General features: G+C 38.8%; 1 protein-coding gene across 6 annotated transcripts in view; it reads right to left on the reverse strand.

Moving 5' to 3' along the window:
• The window catches only part of LOC131061649 (putative cyclic nucleotide-gated ion channel 8), a 95,062-nt gene that overhangs the window by 16,021 nt on the left and 64,398 nt on the right, over nt 1–14,643 (reverse strand). For all 6 annotated transcript variants that reach the window (XM_057995439.2, XM_057995444.2, XM_057995443.2 and 3 more), the window contains 2 exons: nt 6,103–6,404; nt 5,020–5,131 (listed from right to left, as the gene is read on the reverse strand). In XM_057995439.2, coding sequence (XP_057851422.2) covers nt 5,020–5,131; nt 6,103–6,404 — 414 coding nt within the window. The remainder of the gene's footprint in view (nt 1–5,019; nt 5,132–6,102; nt 6,405–14,643) is intronic.

Here is a 14,643-nt window from a genome sequence, read left to right on the forward strand (position 1 = left end):
CCATATGTGATGTGCCCAAACTGAAAACATACCGAGAAGTAAACATCCCATCATCAACACAACCTGCCCAATCTAAGTCTGTAAAACCAAGGAGCCTAGGATCTTTGCTCCTACTATACAAAATGCCAAAATCAGGAGTGCTCTTCATGTATCTCAGCACACGCTTTGCTGCAACCCAATGTTCAGCTTTTGGGGTTGACATGAAGCAAGAAATGTAGCTCACAGCATAACTGATGTCAGGTCTAGTGGCGATAAGATATATGGCACTGCCCATTAGTTACTTGAATGAAGTTTCATCAACCCAGGTGAATCCGATTTGGTTGATAGTTTCAATCCTTTCTCCATAGGTGTAGATGCAGGTTTGCAATTGCACATCCAAAATTTAACCGACTCTTGGCATACTTTGACTGAGAAATGAATGTGGCTATCTATATGCCAAACCTCTACACCAAGACAATAATGGAGAAGTCCCAAATGGATAAGTGCCATCAAAATTTTTGGAAAATCTTCCCTAATATTACATGATTTGTATCATTGTGTTCTTTGCTTAACAGCTAGGAATCCCATTTTTCTTTTTTGGGGGGGATGATGTAGCTCATATACATTAATTTTGAATGTTTTGTTAGCATGTTTGAATCCAACTATGTGTTAATTACTTCTTGGCTTGTGAGTAGTTGCTACAAATTAATTGCAAGTGGTTCTCAGTGCCTGTGTTCTGTTTGACAATCATAGAGTACTTTAAATATAATTCCCATAGTCAGGGAAGGCAGACGGATTTTACGCTGTCCTCCCTGGTCTACATTTTATTACAAAAGCATTACCCTAGAATAAAGCAATCAATGACTTCATCTACAATTACTTGGTATGTTTTGTTATGTTCTATTTATATTGCAATTGATGATGTGATGGTATTGCAGTGAACAGAAGGGAGAATGTATCCACTTTCTCTAGATTAGATTTTCCACATTAAATAACAAATCAAAATACCTATTGTCTTGTACGATAGTGTTGATTAGCTTGTGCTTGGGCCTAAGAACAAAAGGACAGGTTTACCTTCAGTTTGTTTGCTTTGCCTGCTAAAAGGCATCCTGCTAGTTCTAGGCATTATTGTAAATTTCTGAAAAGGAGCCTTATCATAAACTTCATGCTTCAAAAGTGATCTTCCCTTACAAATTCAAAGAAAAGTTCTATACCCTACAAGCTGTTCCATTTTATGTTGTACTGAAAGGTACAAATTAAGATGTAAACACTCCTGCAAAATCAAAATACCAATCCTAGACAGGGCCAAGTGTTGTCAGGTAATTAAGCATTAAGGTAAATTGTGTTAGCATCGGTAGTTAACCCGTCGGTTGTCGGCAATTGGCACCGGGTAACTGACCAGACTCCTTTATATTGTATCTATTTCCAGTCTTTGGACATGCTATTGTAAGGGAACATATTGCAGTCATTGTATGTACTGGCTTATTATGAATCAATAGAACACTTGTGAGTTCCATATATTCTGTGTACTTTTGTCATTTATGCAATGTCTTAACCTGACACCCTAAGGGGAAAACATTTGGCATCGCTGCCTAAGTAAAAACCTGGGAGCAACGGGGAAAAGGATGCACTACATGGCACACGGATAATGGGACAACCATTACCAGAAGGAACGAGTGACCCTGACAGAGAACCCGAAGAAATGTTCGAGGGGGAAAAGACACTCATGAAGGATTTCTCCTGCATCCTACAGGCGGCAATCGAAACACACATACGAAGGGAAGCCACCGCAAAAGATGTCCCAAGAACAGAAAACGCAACTGTTAAAAGAAATGTGCCGGGATGACTTGACGACAGCCGACTGGGCAAGGATTCTAGCACCGCAAGGCAGAGGGTTAAAGAAAAAATTCTTGAAACCTAGCATCTGGTAGTGCTTGCTCGATTTGATGCAGAGTCGATTAACTGGCACAAGTAGGGCGTCGGATGCAGTGGCACCTATGATTGCACTGATGCAGGGCCTGAAGAAAGGTACGGTCTATGATTGGGCGAGTTTGTTATCGGATAGAGCCCACGATTTCCTGATGCTGAAGCACAAAGTTTTCTACATGTCATACCATGCCATCGGGTTGTTTTTGGACTCCGTACGAGTACAGGTACCAGCCAATCTGAGAAGGTGGCAACCACGAGACTGCATTGATTCCTTACAGCCAGCTATTTTCTATTGGACAGAGTTGGACGCACTCATGGCTGGTGGAGAGGGTCAAACCAGCAGGAAGAGAAGAAGGCAGGTCCCGGTGGTGGTGTCGGCCAGTGACACTGATTCAAGACAGGCAGAGAGTAGTGTAGACGAGAGTGTGGAGTCTGAGGAGACATCGAGGTGTTTCGGAGGGGACACTACTTTCCGACTCTCAGAGCTAGCCGAAGTAGAGGTGGCGACAGGGACCCCTGGTACGAAAGAGGGTGGTTGTGCAGTGTCTTTTGGCCAGGTACCACATGGAACCCGTGGGCTGCCAGCAGGGGAGGTGGCACGACCTCCAGGAGAGGGGGTTTGGGCAGGGCAATTGTTATTCACACCAGCATTCTTGCACGTGGACGGGGAATTGACACCCCTTTCCTCGTCTAGGGTGACGACGGGAGTCCTTCCTGGGGTGGCCATTCCAGCATTCGAGCAAATGCATCCTTGTCCTATAATGCAAACACCTACAGTGAACACCACTCTTTGTATTCCAGTGCGCTCACCTGTCACAGAACAGGAAATAGGGACGGAAGGCATGGGGCAGGCAAAGGACAGTGGGGAAGCAGTGGACACAGACACATGGTTGGACCGGTATGCCGCCCCACCCATAGTTCCGGTAGGGCCACCACCTGCTACACCTTGCCATCCTACACAGGCTGAGGTAGTTGATTTGGGGGAGCATCCAATGCAGGTAGAGGTAGTCGAGTTGGTGGAGCATCTTGTAGAGCTGGTTTTGCCCACTAGTGGCAAGGAGGAGATACCTTCACAAATGGGCCTTCAGGACGAAGGTGTAGGGAGGACCCAGCCTACTGCCGTAGCACAATTTTTTGTTGAGATGGAGGAGGCAGTTCAGCGGTTGGTAGCCTCCATGGTTGAGGAATCCATTGTTCAGCCAGCCTTGGAGAGCCTACGTGAGTTTGCTACTACAGGGGTAGGAGAGGCATTCCAGAGGTGCTTTGAGGCACGGGGATGGCCGACCATATACCTACCTAAGATGAGCGCAGAGTGGCAGTGTCAAGAGGTGGTCGGAGAGAGTCGAGTGCAGACTTTGGTGAGACAGATTGAGCAGGTTGTGCGGGATGGCTATTACCGACTCTGGGAGGTTCAGATCCAGGCAGATAGAGCTGCAGAGCTGGCCGCTCGCATTCCGTCGTTGGAGACGGAGTTGGCCCAGCAGCAGGCCCGAGTCGGCCGTGCAGAGGAGGTTTTGGACATGGTGAAGAGAGAATTGAGCTCTGTGAGAGTAGCACTGGCGGCTGAGTCAGAGATGAGGACCACAGCAGAGACCCGCGTTACCAACCTTGCGGCAGAGTTGGAGGAGAAGCAAAAGGAGCTCATGGAGGCTGTATTCAGGGTGAAGCAGTCACGGGATCACCAGTTGGTGGCCGAGCGGGACCTTGCTTATCGAACTGATCAAGTGATGCGGTTGCGGGCGCAGTTGGCTTCAACATCAGCGGCCCCTTCTTCTTTAGGGACGCCCTCTTGCCCTCCCCAGTGATTTGTTGTTTTGGGTTTCAGTTTTGCTTGTACATCATTCCCATTTTGGTTGTCTGTCGTCCGAAGATGACATTTCTTTTTTGGGGGGATGATGTTGTCAGGTAATTAAGCATTAAGGTAAATTGTGTTAGCATCGGCAGTTAACCCATCGGTTGTCGACAGTTGGCACCGGGTAACTGCCCAGACTCCTTTATATTGTATACGTTTCCAGTCTTTGGACATGCTATTGTAAGGGAACATATTGCAATCATTCTATGTACTAGCTTATTATGAATCAATAGAACACTTGTGAGTTCCATATATTATGTGTACTTCTGTCATTTATGCAATGTCTTAACCTGACACCCTACGGGGAAAACACCAAGTTTTCACTCGCATGCATTAAGTTGAATATACAATAACCACTCTCCTTCTCCCCCACTCATACACCCCAACACCCCCCAAAAGACATGAGAAATGTTTTTCAAAAAGATAATGGAACAGAAAGTGGAGACACATTCCAAGCATGCTGGAGGTCAACAGAATTTTCCTTTCAGCTACATGAGATTCAAGGGATTATTAGGCTCAATTATTAACATAAAATTTGAAAGAAATAAAAAATTTGGTGGAATTGTATTGAAAATGTTGTAGAAACCAACAACAAAGCACCCTGACAAACTTTGGAACATCATAAAACAACCATGACCAATAGGTTTCACCCCCAAAATAATTGAGCAGAAGCATTCAATCAACAGAAAGTCATTTGACACATTTTCATTTCTTTTTTTTCAAAGGACTGATGCAAGGGTTTCCTTTGAAAGAAACAAATATATCATTTATAGTATTATACCACCCTTTATTTGGAAAAAATCAAATTTCAAAGATTATTGTATCCAAGTTAAAAACTTAATGACTAAGGTAAAGACATTCCCACAGAATATTAAAAAGGGATATTCATAAATGGCCTCAAACCACACATGCATAAACCAGTAGAAACATCTAAAACTGGTATTCTAGAAGAGACCACACTTGGTCATTACTTTAGTAGAGAAAATCAAAGCTTTAGAACCAACCAAAGAAAATTCCTTCATCAGTTAAATGGCAACAATACAATGAAAACTACAAAATAGAACAACAAGGAGAACATGATGTAAAAGACACAATACATTTTGTAAATTTTCACCAGAAAATAGAATTCAATGAACTAACAACTAAGATAATAAAAATAATAGCAACCAAGGGTAACAAATGTAGTCTTCAAAGGTAAATTATCCAAAAGAACAACCACAGCTAATAATGGGGGAAATATTTATTAGTCCCATACTAACCTGCATGTTGCCAATAAGCAGGGCAAACAGAACCAAGCCGAGGATAGCAATAAACATTGCAAATAAAATCTCCCAAAGATAAGTGCTTGTGACCAGACTCTGCCCAAGTGAACTGCACATCAAAACCAACTCAGACTTTGCATCATCTACAAAATGCTCTTCACATAACACCACACAAGAAGCAGAATGCAAAATTTGCATGGACAGAGAGAAAAACTTACTTTCTGATTTTAGATTTCAATCAAATTTTCTAGATTGATGAGATTCACTCCGAAAACGGACATTTTCTAGAAAACATGCAATGCTCAGAGAGACATTCTACTATGTTTAAGGTATAGGTAACCATGATGTCACAAACATATTTTCTAAACACAATGCATAAATTACTTTGTTTGTCCCATTCATTTCATTCATAGACAGCATGAGGAGAAAAATTATGAACGTGATGACATGAAACATTCAAAATCAAATATGAAAAGACCTTTCTTCTTGTTCTTTTTTTTTTTTTGAAAGAAAGGTTATTTGTGTTAAGAATGAGGAGAAATATTACAAAATCAACCTTTTCAAGGTTTATTAGTTATTAAAACCGTGAAACTGGTAATAGCATTAACAAGAAAATACACAATGTTCAGTGCATCACTGCAATAACTGCACTGAAGATAATATTTGTAACAAAAATAAAATCAGCAACGATCCCTCAAGGATGATTTATGATGAAACACCAAAAAGCATTGTTACATTGTTGGATTATGTAGTTCAATCTCTGCTAATTTGGTAGGATAACGTATGTATATTATTTTATTAACTATTTCAAGGTGTACTTTAGGACAAGCCTTCTGTTATATATTGATTTCATTTTTTTCCAAACTGCATCTATCTAGTAAAGCAAATCACTAATAGAGTCACTACATCAACGAAGTTGGCTCTGGCATGAACCTTGCTAATCTACTCGATCTAGTCTAATAATATACAATCATTCTAACTTGAAGCATTTTTCAGAGTCAGTATGGTTGCAACATGAATAAGTTCAACAATAGATTACATGTTTAAGCATGAAAGGAAGCAACATTCTAACATGTATACCTTAGATTCCGTAGGCCCCACCACAAGCAATAGAAATACTTCTGCAAAAATTTTGGTGATGTGACAATTCGACTTGTAAGGGCATCAGCGTAAATCCCAAAGTCAAAATGTTCAGAACCAGATGCATTACAATAAGATTGAAAATAATTCTTGTCAGCTTCAGATAATATATGCGGAGGATCAGAATGCTTCTCACAATAGAGCATCCTAGTTTCGCATGTGTTTGAATTATTACTACAAGCCTCTCGCCAGCAAGTATCTCGCCGTTCCAATGCAAGAAAATACCAACAAGCTCCAAGAACCTGTCTATCCATATCATACAACATAGTCAACTTGATAAAGATTCATTCTTGTATTTTATTATTAACATTTAAATACAAAAGATAAATATTCTGAATATTTACACATGCAAAATGTTTTTTATATTTATGGTCTGTATGCTTTCATTACGAGTCAAATTTAGACTTCTAGAAACAAGTATAATCAAACCTTCCAACTCTTAATTTTTTTTATGACAAACAAACACGACAAAGAATACAACATTGAAATTTTAGAGACAAGAGAGAAGGATTTAGAATGTCATTTTTCCCCCATTCCAATCATAGTAACAAGGCTCAAAAAATTTGGAAGGTTCACAAAGGTTAAAGGATTGGCAAAGTCTGTAATTTCAAAGAAGTTCAAAAAATCAGCTTTACCTACAAAAAGCATCCTTATCACTTATAAGGATAAGATGGAAGACAAGTCTAAATGTTTATCTACACCTTATTTAGACTTATTCAACTAAATAAAAAAGTTTCACTTTAATCCTCAAAAGTGAAATATAAAATGGAATAACTGGAACAACTTGAACTCTTTCCCTGCACATTCACATTGAACCTGTGCAGAAGTTCCTATCCGAGCTAAAAACTCAACATTCCATTGACATGTCAAGACAATTGATTCAGTCTAATTTTTAGTCCCTCATTTTCATGCATAAACCACTATAGAATACTGTATTGGAGATTACAGTCCCTCTCCTGAGAGTCCACTTTGCCAACTACATTCTTTATAGAGAGCTCCTCAAAAGCATTAGCAGCACAGTAGTCCACCTTATTCACTTCCCTGATAAACTTAGCATTCTTGTTGGGCATTAACTCTTCACTATCTCTGAAGTTAGCTTTTTTTAAACATGTTCTCATGCTCCTTCCCTGGTAAACTTAGCATTCTTGTTGGGCATTAACTCTTCACTATCTCTGAAGTTAGCTTTTTTTAAACATGTTCTCTTGGAGCATGACTATGTTGGCTACTGAATTTTTAATAGTGGTCCAATTGAGAACGATGATTTTATTCAAAGACACCTTCAAATCCTTGTGGTTTCTTTCAAGATAGCTCAACCAAGAATAAAACCCTTATCTATAGCATTTTTAAACTCACAAAAATCCTTAAGTTTGTTCCAGTTGTTCTCATTGAACTCAAATTGGGAATGATTTCAATTAACCTATTGAAATAGTTGGTTCAATGTAATTTCTAGTCTCTCATTTTCATTCAAGAACAGTGTTCCATGGCTGTTGGGGACGGGGATACGGGGGACGTGGGTACGGGCTTCCGAGACGGGGGACAAAGGGAAAAAGTTACGGGGACGGGTTTCGGGGACGGAGAGACTTGGGCCTGAAGGGGGGAAACGCGTTTCCGTGGAACACTGTTCAAGAACCACTTTAGGATACTCTATAGAAGATTGTAGTCCCTCTCCAAAGAATCCACACTGCCAACTAAATTCCTTAATAGAGAGCTCCTCAATAGCATTATCAGCACAGTCCTCCACTTTATCCTCTTCCCTAATAGACTTAGCTTTCTTGCAGGACATAAACTCTTCACTATCTCCAAGCTGTTTCCCCTTCATAGACTCTGCTTCCACCTTCCTCTAGGAATCATTGGCCCTAATAATTTGTTTGCCTTTGATACCTTCCAACTACCCCTAATAATTTGTTTGCCTTTGATACCTTCCAACTACCCATCAGCCATCACAAAAGTCTCCTTCCCTTCGTTCTCCCCAACCATGTTTGTGTCCTTATTATCCTTCAACAACAAAGTAGCCCTACCCTTCCTGGCCCTAATAATAGAGCCAAAATCCACCTCCAAAGTCAAAGGAATTTTAATTGTGATAGAACTTAGGCATATACTGTCCCCATTTTAGGCCCACACGGTTGGAGAGAAAATAATTTGATTAAATCAAGTTGTTTAAATTTATGTTTTCAAACAACTTGTATTTAATCAATTTTATGAGTTGAATATTTCATTAAATAAAGTGACTTTACCTGGGGCCCAAATAGAATAAAGTATTATTCACTTTTATGAACAGAAAGAATTAATATTTAAAAAGTGATTATATAATTTAAATTCCAGAAAGTTCTAGTAGGGTTTTAAAAAGAGAATTGTGAAAACTGTAAGGTAATATTGCTTTTTGCGGACGAAAACGAACTTGGCCAATCATTGGCAAATTCATACACAGTTCACATGTGTGCAATTTGATTCAGGTTTGCAGAGTATGGGGCAAATCGATTTATCTTTCAGATTCACATATTTGCCAGATTATCCAGTACAAATTTATTGAAGATTTGTAAACATATAATAATTTTGCATTTTGTCAAAAGTGCTGTGTGCGCCAGTGAAATATCAAACGAAATTAATCTAGTGTGTGTGCAAAATGGTGAGCAAAAATAAATTTACAGTGCTTTGTGCGTGAGTGTGGAAAGATATTAAATTAAATATTATTTATACTAGCTGTGAAATGCCCAGCTGTATCCTAAAGCTCACCAAGCTGCCATACCATATAAAATCACCAAGGAAAGCAACGATTATATATATATATATATATATATATATATATATATATATCAAAGTTTTAAAACTCGGACTCGCCACGGACTCAGCAAACCTAAAAATTGTACTCGGACTCGGACTCGTGAAAGACTCGCGAAAGACTCAGCAAAAAAAAACCATAGTTTTACAAAAAAACATAAAGAAATGAATGCATTTAGAGAACATAAGAGCCATAATTGAAACATTACACATGTCATATGATCTCCAAATACTCAATATTTGAAATTTCTGTTGAAGTTTTCAGTCATTGATGTCAAATTGCTTGAGCTATTTGTGTGTGTAGCAGTGTGAGTGCTTATTTGCTCCTTATCAGCTGCCACTTCAGAATTGTTGTTATGACATCAGAACTTGTGCCAAATCAGCTTTGAATAGTCAACAAAAGAATCGTGGTCTTTCTTCTTTCATTCTTTTTATTCTATGTGATGGGTGCTATCTTTGAATATTCATGTGAGGCCTATTTATTTTTTCAATATTTTGATTATTTATTCAAAGGAAATGAACAGCTGCTCAGTCCAATTTGCCACATCATCAAATCTTATATGTCTGGTGGGGTCCGTTTCTTTCCTCAATTTTGTTTTTAAGGCAAATATGGTGTAATTCCTGTGACACGTAATCAGTTGGACTTTATTGTGAGGCGTTTGTGTTATGCGGATTCTTTCTAGCTGGGTGTGCGTTTTTCTTGACACCGAATTGATTATATCGGTATCGTGGTGTTTGGCTGTATATGTTCCTTCATCCTTTTCAGAGGTCGTAGCTTGAGTGGTTTTTCATTGCTAGCGTCTTTTTGTTCTGTGTATGTCAGAGGTGGTGGCGCGACTAAAAAAGGAAGAAATCGATTGACATCGACATAGAGTTAAATGAAAATATTTATTGTGGAGTGGCCAACTTGGCTGAGACCATGACTCCTAAAAATCAAATTTGTGCCATTTAAAGATTCCGTTTTTTTTCTACTACTGGGGGTGGCTTTGCCGGCTGTTTCTGTGGAAGTTGTGGTTGACAAAGTGATAGTCGTGGGTCATCAATTCATCTCTGTGAGCTGACAGAGGATCATAGTCTTTTTAAGGGACATGTTCTAATCTGTGGTTGCAGCGCAATTTTTTTTTTTCAGGGGAGTATTTATTCGATTTCTGAAGATGTTTGAATGAGCATCGTTTTTTTTTCTTCAGTTGGAATATATACAGAAGTTGTGGCCATTTATGAAGCAAAATGGAGCCTCCAGGAATCTCTATTCGTTTATAAGGTTCAGCATTTTTTTCATACGATTTTCTGGGTGAAAAGGCGACATGGGAGTGTATGCGTGGAGTTGGTGTAGTCGTGATTTTTTCTTGGAATTGTGTTGCTGCTATTTTTGCTGTATAGGCGTTACTTCTTGGAGTCGTGGGGTGTGCTGTCATTAAATCTTTCCTTGCATTTGATTCAAATATGTTCTTCTGAGCCATTTTGATAAAAAGTAGAATGTGAATGCGTAGCTAAGTAAGAGACTGGGACTGCGTTTTTGAGTGAGGCGGCTAAGTGTTCTTCTTTGCTGACGTGGAGTTAGGAGTCGTCCTGAGCTAATATCTGGCTGTGTAGAGGAGGTGCATAAAAAGGATTATCGAATTTATTTTTTGGTGCTGTGTGTGTATAATTTTTGAAAAAGAAGAACTTTAGAATTAAAAAGGGCTGAAGATATACTAAGGTAGACTTGTGGCTTAATTGTAGAAGGGTTCCAGGTCACATAATGGGGTTGGTTAGAAAGGTTTCATATATATATAATTTTGTGCTACTGTGTGCTGAGATTTGATAGCAATATCATACAGCAGAGAGTGACAAGGTTTCAAAAAAAGAGCTGAAGCAAATTCCATTTTCCTTTTTTATTCGTTTGTAAGAGAGTTGGTGCTCTCAAAAAAATTTGTTTGGTTATCATCCTCAGTTGGTGTTGAGCAGAGGATTGGTGCCCTCCTCATGTTCTTGTAATCTGGGTTGGTGCCCATTTCAAGCTATTGAAGAGACTATTGTGCCATGGTTTTTTACCCGAAAAGAATTTCTATGTCTGTCCATAAGTTTTAGCTTGCATTCTTATATTTACTTTTCAAGTGAGTTTAAGTGTTTAATTTCTCCAATACTGATTCACCCCCCTCTCAGTATTGGCTGTGTTTTTCAATTTCATCATTAATACTCATTACTCATAGTTTCAAACACTAAAATGTATAATAGCAGCATAAGTTTATAAATGTTTACAAACCCTATAAATGTTTTGCTGATTTAATCTTCTTTGCTCTCCTCCTTCAAACCCTACAAACCTGTTTTCACCAAGAAAGAAAGAGAAATGAATGAAAAAATGCAAAAAAAATCACTTTTAAACATTGTTGTGCGTCATAACTGGGTCGCGCAAGTCCCTGCAAAAGACTCGCGAGTCCGTGTAATTGACTCAAGCGAGTCCATGAGAAAGACTGACGAGTCTTTCAAAAAGACTCGCCAGGACTTGCCTCACGGCCCCTTGGCGAGTCGACTCGTGGAGCCACTGGACTCGCGAGTCCGTGGCGAGTCCACGAGTCTTCAAACTATGATATATATAGACACACACACACACACCTTTCCATGCGACCTATACTAGAGTCAACGCGGCTCATGGGAAAGTCAATAAAGCTAGTGTAACATTTATAGAGGTGGTCGATGCATTATTTTGGACTGCCATACACTTCATATAAGTGTCGTACCAATCCATGGAGTCAGCAAAAGGGGATGTGGCTTGCTAGGTGGTGCCAAAACTAGTCAAAGTTAGTATCGCTGCCTATTTGGAATTATTTATCCCTGACACAGCCTTCATTGGGAGTATCCCAGCCTTTGTGAGGGAATTTGCTTACATTTATTCCTCCCATACTTCCTAGTTGGGTGCCATACTACTCAAGGATAAGCCATACAGTTAAGAGGAGCTACAAAAATCGATTTCTGTTTGTTGTGAAGACTATTCAGTAACCAGGTCAGCACTTTTACTTTTAAATATTGAGTCTTTTAACAGGGGCAATCAGCTGTCTGCAATTTTCTGAGTATATAATTTGTAACAGCAATGTTCAGGGATAAATAAAAGATATTTCTGTTAATTATATTTTTATGGAGATGTTAATCATATGTGAAGTTTGGAAATTTATGTTATGACGCTTATTTGAAATATCCATTCAAAACGAGTTGAAAACAAACACAGACCAGCAGAACACCAACTGTTTAACGAAATGTCAATGAGCTTACATTGTGTTTAAGCACATATTTGGATAGAGACGTTGCAGATGTGTGATTGTTGATGATAACTCTTAAACACACAAATCAGAAACATTTTATGTTGAGTGATGCCAAGTGTTTGATGAATAGGGTTATTACAGGGAAGGGCTCTCATTGCTTAAAGAGGGTTCAAAGGGGCCAACTTCATGCTAGGACTACACAACCTTAACCTTTGTGGAAGGTTCCATATGCACCACTTTGGATATGGCAAATTGACAAAGCAAGAAAATCAAGCATTGGTATAACAACATTTCAGCCTTATTAAGTCAAACATCAACGGTATATAACTCCAAGAACATAAGCAAGTAGAATGGAAAGCTAAACAGCTTCCTATGTCTGAAATGGTTAAGCAGAGTAAAATGGTAGGAAAAAACAAATTTGTATCTTCCTTAAAAGAGTAATATATTTTACAATTTAATGATCACCTCCTTCTAAGGACTAGAAAGGGATTTCCATAGATAGCTCACTTGAAATCTCACAAGCTTCTCCTCTTCTCTTAAGAAATCTTCCATTTCTTCTTTCTTTTTGGTTTACTTAGCCTTGAAGGTCTTCAACCCTTCCATGGACTGCCCAATGGCCTCCAATATACATCCTTAGTCACCTCAAAGCTAAGACCTCTAGCATTGACTTTCCTACCATTCCAAGATCTAGCAAATTCCATCAACAAAAACACATCGTAGAAATTGACACTTTCCATGAAATGAGTTAGCTCGCCCCCTCTTAAACAGTGTTAGATAGTATAGTTATTATTGATTATATTACAGGAAGAGGGCTCAATTAAAATCTCTCACCTCTAATATGGTTAGAAATTTAGAATAGTTTTAGTCTATGTTACCCCAAGTTTCCGGGACGGGGGCGGCAGGGGATGGCGGGATGAGTTTTCGGGACGGCAAATTTTTTTGCCAATTTTGGGGACGGCTATATAAAATATAGGGAAAATTTAAAATATACAGGAAACTTTTACATTTTCATATGAAAAATAGATAAAGCATGTATATATACATTGTCTTCGTATGAAAACATGGATAAAGCATGTATATGTACATTATAGAACCTTAACATACCACATTTGTGTTCAGAATTCATTGTCAATACTCAATATTCATAATTCATAATTCATTGTCAATACTCACTATGCATTCATAATTCAGAATTCATTGCCAATACTCAATATGCATATATAATTGAAAATTCATTGTCAATATGCCAGCACTTGTTTGCATGTAGTTTATTGTTTCTTTCTGGTTGGAGGATATTTTGATAGTCTTCCATTTTACTATTATGACCTACAACCGCTTCTTTATGCACTACAACGTTTTGGGTGTTTGTGAAATTACCAAGCTGTTATTCATATTTCTGAGTGCTTTTGGCTATGATTCAGACCTGTTTACCTTTCATATCAGTGAAAAGTCCAATATTGCAGACCTGCAACCATGTTTTTACGCACTACCGAGTTCTAAGTGTTTGTGAAATTTATTACCAGGCTTCTGTTCATTATTTCTAAGTGCTTTTGGAAGTGATTCAGACATGTTTACCCATCACATGAGTGAAAATTCAGTTTTATAGACCTGTAATAAAATTAAAAAATGTTTTTTTAGCATTCGAGTCTTTTTTATTTTTTTTAAATGTGCTGGGAAAAGTGGGACGGCTGGAGGACAGTTAGGGGACGTCCCCAACCATACTGGGGATGGGGGGATGTCCTCTTTGAGAATCACTGCCGTCCCCAAGTTTCCGGGACATTTCGCATAGATTTTGAAATTTTGGGGACGGCGGGGGGATGTCGCCTGGCCCTCCCCAAGTCCCCGGTATAGGGACGGGGGATTTTAGCCCGGGGACGTGTCCTCAGGTAACATAGGTTTTAGTGCTTTTAGAAAATCTTGTCTCCAAAGAATAGCTTTTGCAAAAAAAAAAGAACCTCAAGACCCCTATAAAGAACTCTTTTTCTCCTCTTTGACAAGAACTAAATAATCAAGAGCTTTTGAGAGCTTATAGACAACAGACAATCTGACTTCCTTCAAAAAAATAGTGGTCATAGGGGTCAGATACCAATAATTCAAAGCTAATTACTTAAAGACAATCTTTTAGATTCTTCAATGCCCAAAGCATAGTTGCACGTAAAAAATATAACAAATACCAAGAGAAATCTATAGCAAAGCCTTCTACAATCTATATGCAATATGCATCTCTACAAAAGAATATGGTGATTAGAATTTGAGATATAGATCTAGAAATCTCTGTGATGCTTATATCATGGCCTTAATTCAAGCAGCAGTGAGAACATCTTGGACACAGGCATGCAGCATAATATATGCTAACAGGAATCTTTTCTGACCACTATATTGAACATTTATACCAAGCACTGGCATCTCGAGTGGATGAGAAGATTAAATAATGTGATATTGTAAAAGTAGAGACTTTGGTCTT

The sequence above is a fragment of the Cryptomeria japonica genome, chromosome 7, assembly GCF_030272615.1.
Source record: "Cryptomeria japonica chromosome 7, Sugi_1.0, whole genome shotgun sequence".
NCBI lineage: Eukaryota > Viridiplantae > Streptophyta > Pinopsida > Cupressales > Cupressaceae > Cryptomeria > Cryptomeria japonica.